At 42.4% G+C, this 19,209-nt stretch overlaps 1 protein-coding gene across 7 annotated transcripts in view; it reads left to right on the top strand.

Moving 5' to 3' along the window:
* The window catches only part of LOC112221355 (myelin transcription factor 1), a 122,978-nt gene extending 103,769 nt beyond the window's left edge, over positions 1 to 19,209 (top strand). For 4 of the 7 annotated variants that reach the window (XM_042304199.1, XM_042304198.1, XM_042304203.1 and 1 more), the window contains 16 exons: positions 178 to 324; positions 1,101 to 1,191; positions 4,534 to 4,662; positions 6,733 to 6,947; positions 7,077 to 7,276; positions 8,278 to 8,523; positions 8,692 to 8,852; positions 9,269 to 9,331; positions 9,815 to 9,883; positions 10,153 to 10,215; positions 10,714 to 10,797; positions 12,813 to 13,034; positions 13,273 to 13,364; positions 13,621 to 13,724; positions 14,268 to 14,411; positions 15,140 to 19,209. In XM_042304199.1, coding sequence (XP_042160133.1) covers positions 178 to 324; positions 1,101 to 1,191; positions 4,534 to 4,662; positions 6,733 to 6,947; positions 7,077 to 7,276; positions 8,278 to 8,523; positions 8,692 to 8,852; positions 9,269 to 9,331; positions 9,815 to 9,883; positions 10,153 to 10,215; positions 10,714 to 10,797; positions 12,813 to 13,034; positions 13,273 to 13,364; positions 13,621 to 13,724; positions 14,268 to 14,411; positions 15,140 to 15,283 — 2,174 coding nt within the window. In that variant the 3' untranslated portion in view covers positions 15,284 to 19,209. The remainder of the gene's footprint in view (positions 1 to 177; positions 325 to 1,100; positions 1,192 to 4,533; positions 4,663 to 6,732; positions 6,948 to 7,076; positions 7,277 to 8,277; positions 8,524 to 8,691; positions 8,853 to 9,268; positions 9,332 to 9,814; positions 9,884 to 10,152; positions 10,216 to 10,713; positions 10,798 to 12,812; positions 13,035 to 13,272; positions 13,365 to 13,620; positions 13,725 to 14,267; positions 14,412 to 15,139) is intronic. The other 3 variants (XM_042304200.1, XM_042304201.1, XM_042304202.1) reach the window with 3 other exon arrangements.

Raw genomic sequence — 19,209 nt, 5'->3', positions numbered from 1 at the left:
ATAGAAAATAGTAAAAATAAAGAAAAACCCTTGAATGAGTAGGTTTGTACAAACTTCTGACTGGTACTAAACATGCCATTTGATAATGCGTGTGATTTTGTACTTTATTTTCTATTTGGCTGACAGACAGTGCTTTCAGGCAGATGGTTAAGCAGTACTATGTTGTGTATCTTCTAGCTGTCTCTACAGAGGGCAGCAGGCCAGAGAAGAGGGAGATCAAATGCCCCACCCCTGGCTGTGACGGGACTGGTCATGTTACTGGACTCTACCCCCACCACCGCAGCCTGTCTGGTTGTCCTCACAAGGACAGGATCCCTCCTGAGAGTCAGTACCTATACCCTATACCCTATACCCTATACCCTATACACTATACCCTATACCCAATACCCAATACCCAATACCCTATACCCAATACCCTATACACTATACCATATACCCTATACACTATACCCTATACCCAATACCCTATACACTATACCCTATACCCTATACACTATACCCTATACCAATACCCTATACCCTATACCCAATACCCTATACCCTATACCCTATACCCTATACCCTACACCCTATACCCTCTACCCTATACCCAATACCCTATACACTATACCCTATACCCAATACCCAATACCCTATACACTATACCCTATACCCAATACCCTATACCCAATACCCAATACCCTATACCCTATACCCAATACCCAATACCCAATACCCTACACCCTATACCCTCTACCCTATACCCAATACCCTATACCCTATACCCAATACCCTATACCCAATACCCAATACCCTATACCCTATACCCAATACCCAATACCCAATACCCTACACCCTATACCCTCTACCCTATACCCAATACCCTATACCCTATACCCAATACCCTTTACCAAATACCCTATACCAGTATACTGTACCCTATACCCCATACACAATACCCTATTCCAAATACCCAATACCCTATACCTCATACTCAATCCCCAATACCCAATACCCAATACCCAATACCCTATACAAGTCCCAAAGGCAGAAAGCCATTCTCTATTCTAACTAGAGAACTAGTTAGTAATAATGCCCTGTCGGTGTGTCGCCCTCTCCAGTCCTGGCCATGCATGAGAACGTGCTGAAGTGTCCGACCCCAGGCTGCACCGGACAGGGCCATGTCAACAGCAACCGCAACACCCACCGCAGGTACTCGACAGTGTGTGTCTGTGTGTGTGTGTGTGTGTGCGTGCGCGTGTGTGTGTGTGTCTTTGTGTGTGTCTCTGTGTGTGTGTGTCTGTGTGTGTGTGTGTGTGTGTGTGTGTGTGTGTCTTTTGTGTATCTCTGTGTGTGTGTGTCTGTGTGTGTGTGTGTGTGTGTGTGTGTGTGTGTGTGTGTGTGTGTTGTGTGTCTTGTGTATCTGTGTGTGTGTGTGTGTCTGTGTGTGTGTGTGTGTCTGTGTGTATGTGTGTGTGTGTGTGCGTGTGTGCATTATCGTGACCAAACAAACCCCATATGAAGGACAAGGACATTTTACTGATACCAATAATTACGATAAGTAGTCTATACTCTAGAAATATTAAATAAGTCTACTAATATGGACGATTTCTAACGGTAAAATTGAAGTAATAGTTTTAAGAGTAATATAAAAAGTAATGTAAGGACACATGTATGTATATGTGTGTGTGTGTGTGTGTGTGTGTGTGTGTGTGTGTGTGTGTGTGTGTGTGTGTGTGTGTGTGTGTGTGTGTGTGTGTGTGTGTGTGTGTGTGTGTGTGTGTTTTAGAACCACCAAGACTTCTCCTATAGCTGGCCGCCTGGCCAAACTGAGCAATCGGGGGTGAAGGGCCTTGGTCAGGGAGGTGACCAAGAACCCGATGGTCACTCTGACAGAGCTCTAGAGTTCCTCTGTGGAGATGGGAGGACCTTCCAGAAGGACAACCATCTCTTCAGCACTCCACCATTCAGGCCTTTATGGTAGAGTGGCCAGACGGAAGCCAGTCCTCAGTGAAAGGCACATGACAGACCACTTGGAGAAACAAGATTCTCTGGTCTGATGAAACCAAGATTGAACTCTTTGGTCTGAATGCCAAGCGTCACATCTGGCACCATCCCTATGGTGAAGCATGATGGGGTAGCATCATGATGTGGGGATGTTTTTCAGCGGTAGGGACTGGTAGACTAGTCAGGATCGAGGGAAAGATGAACAGAGCAAAGTACAGAGAGATCCTTGATCAAAACCTGCTCCAGAGTGCCCAGGACCTTAGACTGGGGGCGAAGGTTCACCTTCCAACAGGACAACGACCCTAAGAACACAGCCAAGACAAAGCAGGAGTGGCTTCGAGACAATTCTCTGAATGTCCTTGAGTGGCCCAGCCAGAGCTTGGAATTGAACCCGATCTAACATTCTCTTGAGAGATGTGAAAATAACTGTACAGTGATGCTCCCATTCAACCTGACAGAGCTTGAGCGAATCTGCAGAGAAAAATGGGAGAAACTCCCCAAATACAGGTGTGCCAAGCTTGTAGCGTCATACCCAATAAGACTTGAGGCTATAATCGCTGCCAAAGGTGCTTGAACAAAGTACTGAGTAAAGGGTCTGAATGCTTATGTACATTTCTTATATTTAACACATTTGCAAAAATGTCTAAAAACCTGTTTTTGTTTCGTCATTATGGGATATTGTGTGTAGATTGATGAGGGGGGAAAAAAAATTGTTAATCATTTTAGAATAAGGCTGTAACGTAACACAATGTGGAAAAAGTCAAGGGGTCTGAATACTTTCCGAATGCACTGTATACAAAGTATTAACCCCTCTTGGAATTAAATTGTATTTTGGGGGGGGTTAGTATCATTTGATTTACACAACATGCCTACCACTTGGAAGATGCCATTTTTTTTTATTGTGAAGCAAACAAGAAATGAGACAAAAAAATACAGAAAACTTGAGCGTGCATAACTATTCACCCCCCCCCATAGCCAATACTTTGTACAGCCACCTTTTCCAGCAATTACAGCTGCAAGTCTCTTGGGGTATGTCTCTAGTTTGGCACATGTAGCCACTGGGATTCTAGCCCATTCTTCAAGGCAAAGCTGCTCCAGCTCCTTCAAGTTGGATGGGTTCCACTGCTGTACAGCAATCTTTAAGTCATACCACAGATTCTCAATTGGATTGAGGTCTGGGCTTTGACTAGGCCATTCCAAGACATTTAAATGTTTCCCCTTAAACCCCCTGAGTGTTGCTTTACCAGTATGCTTAGGGTCATTGTCCTGCTGGAAGGTGAACCTACGTCCCAGTCTCAAATCTCTGGAAGACTGAAACAGGTTTCCCTCAATCATTTCCCTGTATTTAGCGTCATACATCATTCCATCATTTCTGACAAGTTTCCCAGTCTCTGCCGATGAATAACATCCCCATAGCATGATGCTGCCACCACCATGCTTCTCTGTGAGGGTGGTGTTTTTGGGTGATGAGAGGTGTTGGGTTTGTGCCAGACATAGCGTTTTCCTTGATGGCCAAAAAGCTCAATTATAGTCTCATCTGACCAGAGTACATTCTTCCATATGTTTGGGGAGTCATGCCTTTTGGCGAACACCAAACATGTTTGCTTATTTTTTTCTGGCCACTCTTCCATAAAGCCCAGCTCTGTGGAGTTTATGGCTTAAAGTGGTCCTATGGACAGATACTCCAATCTCCGCTGTGGAGCTTTGCAGCTCCTTCAGGGTTATCTTTGGTCTCTTTGTTTCCTCTCTGATTAATGCCCTCCTTGCCTGGTCTGTTTGTTTTGGTGGGCGGCCCTCTCTTGACAGGTTTGTTGTGGTGCCATATTCTTTCCATTTTTAATAATGGATTTAATGGCGCTCCGTGGGATGTTCAAAGTTTCTGATCTTTGTTTATAACCCAACCCTGATCTGTACTTCTCCACAACGTTGTCCCTGGCCTGTTTGGAGAGCTCCTTGGTCTTCATGGTGCTGCTTGCTTGGTGGTGCTCCTTGCTTAGTGGTGTTGCAGACTCTGGGGCCTTTCGCAACAGGTGTATATATACTGAGATCATGTGACACTTAGATTGCAGACAGGTGGACTTTATTTAATTAATTGTGTGACTTCTGAAGGTAATTGGCTGCACCAGATCCTATTTAGGGGCTTCATAGTAAAGGGGGTGAATACCTAAACCTAATACATACTGCACTCACCACTTTTCCGTTTGTTGTAATGTTGTCATTTTTTTAAAACATGTTTTTGTTTTTTGAAACAAGGATTTTTTTTTCATTTCACTTCACCAATTTGGAGGAAAAAACGCTACGGGGGGGGGGTGAATACTTTTGCAAGGCAATGTGTGTGTATGTTTATATGTGTGTATGTGTGTATGTTTATATCTGTGTGTGTATGTATGTTGGTGTGTGTGTGCATGTGCGTGTGTGTGTCATTATATGTTTATCTATGTGACTGCATGTTCTGTATGTCACTCTGGATCAGTTTGATGTAGATGTACTGTACAGTACCCTGACTCCTCCCCAGTATTCACTCTCTCCTCTTATTGGATGTCCCAGTTTGTCAGGATGCCCCATCGCAGCCACAGAGAAGCTGTCCAAGAGCCACAACCTTGACAAGCAGCATCTCTCCCAGCCAATCAGAGAGCACCTCAAAGAAAGTCCCAACAACAATGACAGAGTTTTAAGGTAAGGAACTGCCCTGTGATTGGTCACACCTCTTTCTATCTATCTATAGGAAATAAAGAAATACAAGTTGAGAAATTATTTAATGCAAATCCAGGAAGTCCAAACAGCCTAATTCCAATTCTAATTTGAAGATTGTTGAAATTCCAATTGAATTCAACATAAATTCTCCACTTCATGAGTGAATTCAAGAATTTAATTGGAATTTCAAATGAAATTGGATTTGACCCCAACCCTGTGTGTTATGCTCGTTGATAGAAGGAGACCAAGGCGCAGCGTGGTAAACGTACATTTTATTTAGATGAACACCAAAAAAACAACAAAAGAATAAACGAACGTAACATTCTGCAGGCTACACAGTAACTGAACAAAAACAAGATCCCACAAACTCAGGTGGAAAACAGGCTGCCTAAGTATGATCCCCAATCAGCAACGATAGACAGCTGCCTCTGATTGGGAACCATACCCGGCCAACAAAGAAATAGAACACATAGATTTGCCCACCCAAGTCACACCCTGACCTAACCAAATAGAGAATAAACAGGCTCTCTAAGGTCAGGGCGTGACACTGTGACCTTGCAGTGACTGCGCAGCACCACTCGTGTTGTTGTCGACTGCTCGGCAGGCGGAGCCCTTGTATGATGTGTCAATCAGGACATCCCAGTTTTAATCAGCACTAGTGCAATGATGTTTTTGTCATGTCACCTCAACATCCTGTTCTCTCTATTCACCCTCATCACGCTCAAAAGAATGATAATTACATTTAACGACTAGACAGAGGTATTATGCTAAGTACATCCTCATTTCTTTGGTATTTTAATTAATAATGCCACCCGATAAGCTAATTATGCGAGTTAGAGGGTATTGTGAGGATAAGGGAAAATAATTGCTTTCCTTGAGGAACCTCGTCTGTGGTCCGACAAAGTGCCCAAGTATTTAAACATAATAAAGCTAGCCTTGTTTTTTCTTCATTGTCATTCAAATGAGCTGGCCTTTTCTGTGTGTAGAAAACACACCCGAGCTGGCTAAATACTCCACATGATATCATTGTTATAATGCTATCCACGTTGAACGTAGAGAAAGGTTATCCCAGTGCTCAATGGCAGAAAGCACACAGCTCAGTTCAACACTGTCTGTCTATGTGTCTGTGAACATGACAGAAGCCATTTCCTCCCAGACAGTCTGTGAGCCATGCGAGAGAGCATGTTGTTTGAGCCATTCCAGGCTACTGTCTGTGACCAGGGATATGGGATTGTACATGGTAGGAGCGGTGAGGGATGGGGTACTATACTCTGTGATAAGTAGAGGGAAATCACTGGACTACACTATCCCCTCCCAGGACCATTTGCGTGTGTCAGTGGATTTAACCCCAACAGGTCTGACAAAAGCCCTGGCACTCCAGGAAAACGAGAGGGTTTAAAGCTAATCAATTCCATGCTCTACAATATGCAAATGTGCCCTCTGCTGATAAGAGAGCTTTTAATCCTGCCTCTCTCCTCCCAAGCAGACTGTTCCTCTCACACACACACACCCTTTCTCTCTCTCTCAATTCAATTCAATTCTCTCTCACCCACTGTCTCTCTCTCTCTCACTCTCTTCTTTTCGCTCTCTCTCTCGCTCTCTCTCTTTGTCTCTTTCACCCTCTTTCTCTCTCTCTCAATTCAATTCAATTCTCTCTCACCCACTGTCTCTCTCTCACTCTCTTATTTTCGCTCTCTCTCTCTCACTCTCTCTCTCTCTCTCTCTCTGTCTTTCTCTCTCTCTCTCTCTCTTTGTCTCTCTCTCTCTCGCCCTCTCTCTCTCTCTTTCTCTCACTCTCTCTCTTTGTCTCTCTCAATTCAATTCAAGGGGCTTTATTGGCATGGGAAACATGTGTTAACATTGCCAAAGCAAGTGAGGTAGATAATATACAAAAGTGAAATAAACAATATTTGTCTCTATTTGTCTCTCTCTTTGTCTCTCTCGTTGTCTCTCTCTCTCTCTCTTTGTCTCTCTCTCTTTGTTTCTCTCTCTTTGTCTCTCTCTCCCTCTCTCTCTCTCTTCCCCCTCTCTCTCTCCCTCTCTCCCCTCCAGGCCCATGTGTTTTGTGAAGCAGCTGGAAGTACCTCACTATGGGCAGTACAGGCCCAATATGGTGCCTGCCACACCTCGTGCCAACCTGGCCAAGGAGCTGGAGAAGTACTCCAAGGTCTCCTTTGATTATGCAAGCTTCGACTGTCAGGTGTTTGGGAAACGCATGCTTGCTCCAAAGATACCGACCAGCGAAGCCTCACCCAAAGCCTTTAAATGTAAGGAAATGTTGTCCTATAGCCGTATATATCTTTAGCCCACACAGACAACCCCCCAGACATACAGACACACAACAGGACACGATTATATAGCTAAAATCTCTGTTTATCTTTTTTCTGCTCCCTCAGCTAAACTCTCGTCCCCCAAGTCTTCTTCTCCCAGCCTCAGCCTGCATGGAGGTTATGGAAAGACTGCCTCTTCTGCCTACGACTACTCCCATGAAGCCCAGGCAGCCCACATGGCTGCCACCGCTATCCTGAACCTGTCCACACGCTGCTGGGAGAGGCCTGAGAACCTGAGCACCAAGCACCAGGACCTGGCTAGCAAGGTAGGCAAGCCCCCTATCTTTAGCCCTGCTTATACCTGCTGCTAACATGTATTCTTTGTCCTGATTGTGTCCACAAGTTACCTAGACTCCTAGAGCTCCCCAACTGCCAAGTTACCCCCTAAACTCCTAGAGCTCACCTACTGCCAAGTTACCACCTAGACTCCTAGAGCTCACCTACTGCCAAGTTACCCCCTAGACTCCTAGAGCTCCCCAACTTCCAAGTTACCCCCTAGACTCCTAGAGCTCACCTACTGCCAAGCAAATAGAATGTAACATCAGGTGGCGTTCATTAACAGGAAGAGGATGGTGTTGAGGTATTGTTGCATCACCTATCTTTATATTCCCCCCCTATCCCTTCATCCTTTTCATGTTGTTATTGAATTTGGCTGGCTGCCAGTTCCCTCGGATTACCCTCCACCAGGTAGTTATCATTATCTGCCGGCCGAATCTCTCTGTCCCTTCCTCCCTCTGTCTATCTGTGCACAGGAGATGTAATTGGAGCAGCACTCTCACCCATACTGTGTTTTTTTAAAAAGCTTTTTGCCTTTGCGGGGAGAGTGACTGTTTCATACTTTTTTGATTTCCTGACATGGTGTTGGGTGATAGGAAGGGAAGATTAATGGCCATAGTAGCTCAGTAGTAGTGCTCGTCAGCCAGGGACCGTTCTGGGACCAGGGCCCATTTTTTCTTGCTCCCCACAGCCAACGTGCCCGCGGCACGTAACTCTTTGATTTCTCTGGCTCCTCTACAGCCAATATGAATACCATTTCAGATGAATACTAAAGAGAGGTTCTGTTTCCCCGGTCTTATAGATCTGACAATACAAACGGAGCCTGACCAGCTCTGTTGGCAATGTATGTCCATTCAAACGTGTTTAAGAGAGACAGGTGGGGCATTAAGATAACAGGCGCTGGGGATAGACTTGTCGTGATACATTGTGGTGTGTATCACATGAGACAATGTAATGTTATTGTGAGCATTACCATAATTGCCCTCTGCAGAGCATGGACATCGAGGTGGACGAGAATGGGACTCTTGACCTGAGCATGAAGAAGCCCGTCAAACGAGAGGGCACCAGCCCTGGGGTATGTTCCCCGGACCCCTCCTCCTCCTCTTCCTCCCTGCACCACGGAGGCAGCAGTGGCATGACCTCGCCCCACACAGTCCACGCCTACAAACAGGAACACTGGGAGGAGCCTCTGGACTACACCAAACCTAACCGCCAGCGGGAGGAGGACACAGAGGAGGTCTGTCCTCTACCTTCTTCTTCTCCTTCATCTGTCCTTGTCTCTTCTCCTCATTATGATCATGGAGGCTCGTTGCCATGTGTACACTCATGCGTAACCAAACATTTAAAATGTACTAAAGGATTCGGTTGTGTTTTCCACTCTTCTTGATTCCATTTGATTGCACAGATGGAGCACCACACAGCGCAGTCGTTTGCCTCGTCCGACCCTGAGGACATGGACCTGATGCAGGACTACCCCGAGGAGAGGAAGTACCCTGGAGAGGTCACCACCCCAAACTTCAAGGTCCAGTTCCAACAGCCAAAGGATTGCAAGAAAGATGTGCTCCTGTAAGTCAATGGTCTGTCTATTCTCCCTGGAGGAACGGCTGTACAAAGCATCCTTTAAGTCCACCACGACACTCTCTCTCTGATTTTCTGATCCCCTTTCCCCTGAGATACTGTCGTTCACCGTCCTCTCCTCTCCTCTCCTCTCCTCTCCTCTCCTCTCCTCTCTCTCCTCTCCTCTCCTCTCCTCTCCTCTCCTCTCCTCTCCTCTCCTCTCCTCTCCTCTCCCCTCCCCTCCCCTACCCTACCCTCCTCTCCCCTCCCCTCCCCTCCCCCCTCTCCTCTCCTCCCTCTCCTCTCCTCTCCTCTCCTCTCCTCTCCTCTCCTCTCCTCTCCTCTCCTCTCCTCTCCTCTCCTCTCCTCTCCTCCCCCCCCTCTCCTCTCCTTTCCGTTCCTATCCTCTCTATTGTTGTCTCCAGGTGCCCCACTCCTGGCTGTGACGGCAGTGGCCACATCACCGGAAACTATGCATCCCATCGAAGGTATGGTATGCCCCTCTATATAGCACAAGCCCTGAGCCAATGATGTAGTCACACTGTATACAAGAAACATAGCAGCTAACTTAAATAACAATTTAGATTTAAAAATAGAATGTTTTCCTTGCTGGCTGTTTTCTATTTCCAAAGACTTTCTCAATAACTTTGAACTATATTTCGTCTTTGATTATTTTCCTCCCTCACTTTCTCTTTCTCTCTCTCTTCTCTTTCTCTCTCTTTTCTTTATCTATCCTCTCTATTTCTCGCTCTTTCTCTCTTCTCTTCTTTCTCTCTTCTCTTTCTCTCTCTCTCTCTTCTCTTTCTCTCGCTCTCTCTTCCTCTCTCCCTCTTCTCTCTCTTTCTCTCTCTCTCTTCCTCTGTCCCTCTCTTCTCTTTCTCTATCTCTTCTCTTATTCTCTCATCTTTCTCTCTCCCTCTCTCTTCTCTTTCTCTCTCTCTTCTCTTTCTATCTCCTCTCTCTCCCTTCAGTCTGTCTGGGTGTCCTCTTGCTGATAAGAGTCTTCGGTCCCTCATGGCGACCCACTCTGCTGAACTCAAGTATGTCTGTCTTCCACTGGGCTTTCTCCTTGGTTCTGTCACTACTGTATGCTACAATGATCAATTCTATTTACTTCTATTTCTGCTGTTTTTACTGGGACTGCTAGCATCACTGTTACTGCATCTGCCCTTGTTATTCTCCCGCACCCATTTCCGCTGACAAACCAGAACTCCTACACCCTCACACCCATCAGTTGCTATGGTGCAAATGTGATGGTTCTATTTTGTCGGTGTGCTTACATTTAACCCATTCCCCTTGATTTTCCTAGGTGCCCCACTCCAGGATGTGATGGTTCAGGACATAACACTGGAAACTACGCCTCCCACAGAAGGTACAGAGCTCATCAGTGGACTACCAACCTACGTTCACCATCCCTACCTACTTTCCATCTTGTATGGGAGACAGTCGCAAAACGACCTTCTCTCTCCCTCTCCCTCGCTCCTCCTTCTCACACACACAGACACACAAGGCCAGTGAAGCTTAGAAAGAGATCATGGTAGTTTCAGGCAGGACTCATACACTCATACACTCATCCGCAATTGTGAAAAATCAAGTTTGATCTATTTTTGATATGCTTATCCTTTTAGTTTGGTTTTACTACTTTGTTGGATTTACTATTTAAAATAGCGTTTTTTTTGTTTTTTTTTGTTTTCTTTTATTTTAATTTAAAATGTTTCACTTTCTTTCGGGCATTAGAATAAAAAAATAAGATGCTTTCCATATAATGTTCCATCCCTTTTGTCAAACAGTATCGTCTCCACCATAAAAGACGATTGTTCAAGGTGTTTTTCCACCCTTTTTTTATCGGCTTCATACTTTCTGTTTTCAGTTTGTCTGGGTGTCCCCGTGCCAAGAAAGGTGGATTAAAAACATCTCCCACCAAGGACGACAAGGAGGACTCCGAGCTCTTAAAGTTCGTACCACTAAAGAAAGCCACGGCCCTTTTTTCTTCCAATTAAGATATACGGTAAAAGTCACATCCAAAATAGTAAAGGCAGTCACCCTGACCTCCGTGCAGAGGCAGGATGACCTGTCCCCAGTCTGTCTCCTAGAGATGACATCATCACAGCAGTACCACACCCAGACCAGCCTGAGACGCACTGCGCTGCCTGTGCTGACTCATAGTATTGTAGTTCATCGTAGAGTATTGCAGTGTAGATCATGTCTCAAAAAATATTACATTAATATTTCTCTGAAATTGTCTCTTTTCAACTGACGACAGCTAATAAAAGACCTTGGTGTCTGTGTTTGTTGAATGTGCTTGCTTGGTTATGCTACCACAACATGATGCCAGGCAACAGGTACAGTACCTATAGCGGGGTACCAATAATTTTAAAACTACGGCGATGAAGTAACACTTTGTTTTTAGTCGGGCAGGTTTTTGGCCTCACAGTGAAATAGTGTTACATAGTGTTACATAGTGAAATAGGGTTACATAGTGAAATAGGGTTACATAGTGAAATAGTGTTACATAGTGTTACATAGTGAAATAGCGTTACATAGTGAAATAGTGTTACATAGTGTTACAGAGTGAAATAGGGTTACATAGTGAAATAGTGTTACATAGTGTTACATAGTGAAATAGTGTTACATAGTGAAATAGCGTTACATAGTGAAACAGTGTTACATAGTGTTACATAGTGAAATAGGGTTACATAGTGAAATAGTGTTACATAGTGACATAGTGTTACATAGTGAAATAGTGTTACATAGTGTTACATAGTGAAATAGGGTTACATAGTGTTACATAGGGAAATAGTGTTACATAGTGAAATAGGGTTACATAGTGTTACATAGGGAAATAGTGTTACATAGTGTTACATAGTGAAATAGGGTTACATAGTGTTACATAGTGAAATAGGGTTACATAGTGTTACATAGTGAAATAGTGTTACATAGTGAAATAGAGTTACATAGTGTTACATAGTGAAATAGTGTTACAAAGTGTTACATAGTGAAATAGTGTTACATAGTGAAATAGTGTTACATAGTGTTACATAGTGAAATATTGTTACATAGTGAAATAGTGTTACAGAGTGAAATAGTGTTACATAGTGTTACATAGTGTTACATAGTGAAATAGTGTTACATAGTGTTACATAGTGTTACATAGTGAAATAGTGTTATATAGTGAAATAGTGTTACATAGTGTTACATAGTGAAATAGTGTTACATAGTGTTACATAGTGAAATAGTGTTACATAGTGAAATAGTGTTACATAGTGAAATAGTGTTACATAGTGAAATAGTGTTACATAGTGAAATAGTGTTACATAGTGTTACATAGTGAAATAGTGTTACATAGTGAAATAGTGTTACATAGTGAAATTACATAGTGTTACATAGTGAAATAGTGTTACATAGTGAAATAGTGAAATAGTGTTACATAGTGAAATAGTGTTACATAGTGAAATAGTGTTACATAGTGTTACATAGTGAAATAGTGTTACATAGTGTTACATAGTGAAATAGTGTTACATAGTGAAATAGTGTTACATGGTGTTACATAGTGTTACATAGTGAAATAGTGTTACATAGTGAAATAGTGTTATATAGTGAAATAGTGATACATAGTGAAATACTATTACATGGTGTTACATAGTGTTACATAGTGTTACATAGTGTTACATAGTGTTACATAGTGAAATAGTGTTACATAGTGTCACATAGTGTTACATAGTGAAATAGTGTTACATAGTGTCACATAGTGTTACATAGTGAAATAGTGTTACATAGTGAAATGATGCCAGCTAATGCGACTCAAGTAATGGCAGTCTTACACATTCATTTTTTTATATGAAATTATGTTATAACTATATTTACCATACACTTTGTGCTTTACATCTCATCTCTCTCTACAAGTCACATATCTATAGATATACTAATGTTACCCCTCTCTCTCTCTGTCACTCTCTCTCTTCCCTACAGATGCCCTGTGCCTGGCTGTGACAGCCTAGGTCACATCAGTGGGAAGTACGCCACGCATCGCAGTGCCTATGGGTGCCCGCTGGCTGCCCGCAGGCAGAAGGAAGGGATGCTCAACGGTAACCCCTTTTCCTGGAAGGCCTTTAAGACGGAGGCCCCCACCTGCCCCACCCCCGACTGCGATGGATCAGGACACGCCAACGGCAGCTTTCTCACACACCGCAGGTAAGGACCAATCACAACACAGAACACAGGCCCGCTTCCTCACATATCGCAGGTAAAGGCCAATCACAGGCCAGCTTCCTCACACACCGCAGGTAAAGACCAATGACAACACAGAACACAGGGCAGATTATTACCCCTGGTTGCATCATCAATCTAACTGTATCATTTTGTGTTTCATTCATGGTTTCAAATACTCAACTTGATGAAATGGACCATTTTTATTCCTCCTGTTTTGTAGTCTCTCTGGCTGTCCCAGAGCCTCCTTTGCCAAGAAGAAAGCCAAGTTCCCTGGAGAGGAGTACCTGAGCACCAAGTTCAGGGCCAGTGGCGGTAAGAGAACAACGGAATAGGGAACACCTTTATGTGGCAGTCAATGTCTAGTCAATACAGTATTTCAAACTAGAATGTTTGTTCATTACCTCTGTGTCTTTTCTTTTTCTTTTCAAGCTTTTAATGGTTTAATAAAATAATGAGGTTTTTAATGGCGAGAGAGCATTGCGTCGTTTCGTTTTTCAAACTATGATGTTGTCCCAGTTTTCCTGTTCTCTCTTATGACATCATGTGTCTCTCCCTTTCCATCCTGTAGTTCTGGATAATGACGAGGACATGAAGCAACTCAACAAGGAGATCAATGAGCTCAACGAGACCAACAACGAGATGGAGACAGACATGGTGAACCTGCAGACACAGGTGTGTGTGTGTGTGTGTGTGTGTGTGTGTGTGTGTGTGTGTGTGTGTGTGTGTGTGTGTGTGTGTGTGTGTGTGTGTGTGTGTGTGTGTGTGTGTGTGTGTGTGTGTGTGTGTGTGTGTGTGTGTGTGTGTGTGTGTGTGTGTGTGTGTGTGTGTGTGTGTGTGTGTGTGTTTAGAACCACCAAGACTTAGCTGGCCGCCTGGCCAAACTGAGCAATCGGGGGTGAAGGGCCTTGGTCAGGGAGGTGACCAAGAACCCGATGGTTACTCTGACAGAGCTCTAGAGTTCCTCTGTGGAGATGGGAGAACCTTCCAGAAGGACAACCATCTCTTCAGCACTTCACCATTCAGGCCTTTATGGTAGAGTGGCCAGCCGGAAGCCAGTCCTCAGTGAAAGGCACATGACAGTGTGTGTGTGTTTGCGTACGTGTCGCATTATTGAGCCAATATCTAACAGTTTAACATTGTGGTTTATTGCAAAATGACTGAGGTCAAGTAAATGTGTATACAGAATGTGTAAATAACTGTTGGGCTGTGGTGCAGATCTCATCCATGGAGAAGAACCTGAAGAACATTGAGGATGAGAACAAGCTGATTGAGGAGCAGAATGAGGCTCTCTTCGTGGAGCTATCTGGCCTCAGCCACGCCCTGATCCGCAGCCTGGCCAACATACGTCTCCCACACATGGTGAGTTAAATACATTTACATACAGAAACCTGTAGCCGCAGCCTGGCCAAACTAATACACTCACTAACACATGGTGAGTTAAATAACATTTACATACAACACAAACTACAGAAACAAACTAATACACACACTAACACAAACTAAGACACAAACTAAACTACACACACTAACACAAACTAATACACACACTAACACAAACTAATACACACAACACAAACTAATAACACAAACTAATACACACAACACAAACTAACACAAACTAATACACACACTAACACAAACTAATACACACACTAACTACAAACTAATACACACAAACTAACACAAACTAATACACAAACACTAACACAAAACACAAACTAATACACACTAACACAAACTAATACACACACTAACACAAACTAATACACACACTAACACAAACTAATACACACACTAACACAAACTAATACACACACTAACACAAACTAATACACACACTAACACAAACTAATACACACACTAACACAAACTAATACACACACTAACACAAACTAATACACACACTAACACAAACTAATACACACACTAACACAAACTAATACACACACTAACACAAACTAATACACACACTAACACAAACTAATACACACACTAACACAAACTAATACACACATGGACAGAAACACACTAAACAGAAACTGTATACTGTACAAACAAACTGAAATTCCTTGTTTTTCGCATCACAGCAGGAGCCAATCACTGAGCAGAATTTCAACAGCTACTTGAGCACCCTGACTGACATGTACACCAACAAGGAGTGCTTCCAGAACCCGGAGAACAAGGCTCTGCTGGAGAGCATCAACAAGGCTGTGAAGAGCATCAAGGTGTGAAAACCTTGAGAAAAAAAAGTGAAAACATGTAAAAGGAGAGATGGAGTCAAGAGACCACAGTATATTTACCGAGAATACAAATACAAAAAGGGCATTCAGGTTTTATAAACGACAACTTAAATTAAACCCAGGGAGCATTCTGTAAAGAAGAAAAACTTAACTAGGACCAAAATCCAAACCTGCTGCTGCTGGGATCGGAAGGAGGAAGTGGAATGGAACCAAATCCTTCAGTTTGAATTGATGAAAAAAAAATCTATATCTGGGGATTTGTTTGTTTGTTATATGTTATCTTTGTCGTTTTCATGTCTGTCCTGTTTTGGAGGTGTCTCATTGACTGTCCCAATGTATACTGTAATTCAAGCTTTAGTTCAGCAACAATTTGGAGAAGAACGAAAGAAAGAAAGAAAGATGGGAAGTAGTGGGTCTGACCTGCCTACATGAGGTGAAGAAAACCGTTGAGGAAATATCAAAAACCAAGCCGATGAAACGCCAACGTTGTGTTCTAGGGAAGACACTAAAGGCTTCATTCAGAAAGGTTGCTCTGGGGCAGGATAAGGAGAGTGTGCTTGTGAGCGGTGCAGCAACCCCTATTGAGGAGAAGCAAATGGAGAATCACTGAACTCTGAGGTCTTCTTGAGCAATGGTTCATGTACTTATTGTTGTTACTCCTGCAGCAAGATGTCAACACGGCTCTATGTCTCAAATCAGCGGAACAACTCTTCAAATGAAGATTAAGTCACAAATCACGGGGGAGTTTTTCTCTTCTGAAAATCAACAGTACAGCCTGTACTATATTTTTAATGGAACAACTGGTGTATGAGAGCAGCAAATTACAGCCTTTTTTCTTTGAACTGAATGATGATAGTAATGGTCAATTCCAGTTAGTCCTATCAATAGTTTTTATGAACATAGAAATTGCACTTCATTTCAATGAATAGTTTGTGGTACAATAATTCTTGTTATATAAATTATAAAACATTTGTGAATGCACAAAATTGTAATTTATTGCCATTTTATGTTAAACTGCTTGTATTTATTTAATTTTATCTATTTATTCACTTTATTTTTTTGTTTTGTGAAACACAAAATGCAACCCTGCTGGTCTATCATGGCCATAAAGATTTAAAACAGGGAGACTTCGACATCAATATTTAAAAATCTATATAGATAACTGTTCACACTTAATTATTTTATATATCTTATTTTATTTTAAATATTTTTTTTTACATTTTTAAGTGCAGATATTTTATAACTGACAAAGTTTTGATAATTTTATAAAACTGTTTTCATTTCTGTTATTTCTGTTATGATAAAGTATCTTCAGAAAATCCACGGCTTAAAAAGAAAGTATGTATTTATTATTTATTTAATATTGAGGAAATTGACTGTCATATGGTTGTATATTTATTTAGTCATTTCTGTGTGTCCTGTGATGGCTGAGTCTTAGTAGTCTTAAAATCCATTGCTAATATTTAAATAAAGAAAAAAAACATGGCTAGAAAGAAAATCATAGAATATTGTTTGATTTGCTTTCATAGATATACCAGCAGTTATTCCTAAGCAGAATAACCAACAAAAGCAGTCACTGTTCTGTTGGTATCAGATTGTCTTTGTGCCAGCAAGGAGTTGTTTGCGTTTTGTCAGGAAAAATAAGACCAAGAAAATAGAAGGATAAAATGTTTCTTCCCCGAGCGCTTTGTAGTGGCCAACACTGGCTAACCCAAAACATCTTTAATGTACCAGAGATGTTTTAATGCCTTTTGATCAAATATTTTTTCTCTGTTTATTCTTTTCTCTAAATGTCTTGGGCAGAAGCTCCATAGAGCTCTTTTCCAGTGTGTTCTAGAGCTCTGTTCAAGTGTGTTCTAGAGCTCTGTTCCAGTGTGTTCTAGAGCTCTGTTCCAGTGTGTTCTAGAGCTCTGTTCCAGTGTGTTCTAGAGCTCTGTTCCAGTGTGTTCTAGAGCTCTGTTCCAGTGTGTTCTAGAGCTCTGTTCCAGTGTGTTCTAGAGCTCTGTTCCAGTGTGTTCTAGACTAGATGTCTGGGTCTAAAACACTTTAAGGAAAAACTAAACCATCAAGGAGAATGACAACTAATATCAGATCCACTACGCCCATGTAGCCTTATTTTAGATTTCATTTGTTGATGCACAAAGTGCCACAAACCCCTCACTTTCTTTCCTGATTCTTTGCATTCTGCAATGTACAATGTCTAGTCACGTGACATGACCAGGGCGTCAGACCGAGAGTTGGGTTGTTTCAGATGCCTTTGTTTCTTTGCCAAGATGGCCATAAGTACACTGTATATACATTCTGTATAAATAGAAATTTAAAAGCTATATGAATAGAAACATGCATATATTTTTCCAGTGTAATTGTTGCCTCTTTTCCTCTTCTGTTAGCTTATCAGAGGAACTACACCTGTCTGAGAGTTGTGACGAATAGAGGCGGATATGACTGTGGCTTTTTAGGTTTCCTTTTCTATGGATTTCTCTCTATCTTTGATCCAGACATGGTGAAAATGCTAACGCATGTTGTAGTGAATCTGAAATGCTAACGCATGTTGTAGTGAATCTGAAATGCTAATGTATGTTGTAGTGAATCTGAAATGTCTGTAATCTTAACTAAATGGTTGGCTCTTCGTTCAAGTGTCCTGTGAGTGAGTTCATGCATAGAGGCCTCTTTGGTCACATTGGCGCTATATTGTGCAGTACTGTGTCGTTGTGATAAGATTATGATAAGGTCAGCTCTCAAACACAGATCACAACGTTAAAGAGCCAATAGGGAAAGTGTAGTACTTGCTCTGAGTGATCTGTTGCAACTAGGAGGAGACCCTGTGAAAATATGATGAGGTAACCTAGTGGGAGACCCTGTGGTAATATAATGAGGTAGCCTAGTGGGAGACCCTGTGATAATATAATGAGGTAGCCTAGTGGGAGACCCTGTGGTAATATAATGAGGTAGCCTAGTGGGAGACCCTGTAATAATATGATGAGGTAGCCTAGTGGGAGACCCTGTGGTAATATAATGAGGTAGCCTAGTGGGAGACCCTGTGATATTATAATGAGGTAGCCTAATGGGAGACCCTGTGATAATATAATGAGGTAGCCTAATGGGAGACCCTGTGATAATATAATGAGGTAGCCTAATGGGAGACCCTGTGATAATATAATGAGGTAGCCTAATGGGAGACCCTGTGATAATATAATGAGGTAGCCTAATGGGAGACCCTGTGATAATGTAATGAGGTAGCCTAATGGGAGACCCTGTGATAATATAATGAGGTAGCCTAGTGGGAGACCCTGTGATAATATAATGAGGTAGCCTAATGGGAGACCCTGTGATAATATAATGAGGTAGCCTAGTGGGAGACCCTGTGATAATGTAATGAGGTAGCCTAATGGGAGACCCTGTGATAATATGATGAGGTAGCCTAGTGGGAGACCCTGTGATAATATAATGAGGTAGCCTAATGGGAGACCCTGTGATAATATAATGAGGTAGCCTAATGGGAGACCCTGTGATAATATAATGAGGTAGCCTAATGGGAGACCCTGTGATAATATAATGAGGTAGCCTAATGGGAGACCCTGTGGTAATATAATGAGGTAGCCTAGTGGGAGACCCTGTGATAATATAATGAGGTAGCCTAATGGGAGACCCTGTGATAATGGGTAGTGTAATTAGCTTTCAGAAAGTGTAATGAAACTCTCTTGTGTATTTTTTTTAAACCATTGAAAGTGCCAGCATTTGAGTATGGACTTCTAATAGCACACTGGGTTATGGCCACTAGGAATGTACTGGTACTCACCCCAGCAGAGTGAGAAAAAGAGAAACAAAGACCTGCATATTTACCCTGTTTGTGTTTTAATGTACAGTACCAGTCAAAAGTTTGGACACACCTACTCATTCAAAGGTTTTTCTTTATT

The sequence above is a fragment of the Oncorhynchus tshawytscha genome, linkage group LG22, assembly GCF_018296145.1.
Source record: "Oncorhynchus tshawytscha isolate Ot180627B linkage group LG22, Otsh_v2.0, whole genome shotgun sequence".
Lineage (NCBI taxonomy): Eukaryota > Metazoa > Chordata > Actinopteri > Salmoniformes > Salmonidae > Oncorhynchus > Oncorhynchus tshawytscha.
This window is presented reverse-complemented; position numbering and strand designations above follow the sequence as displayed.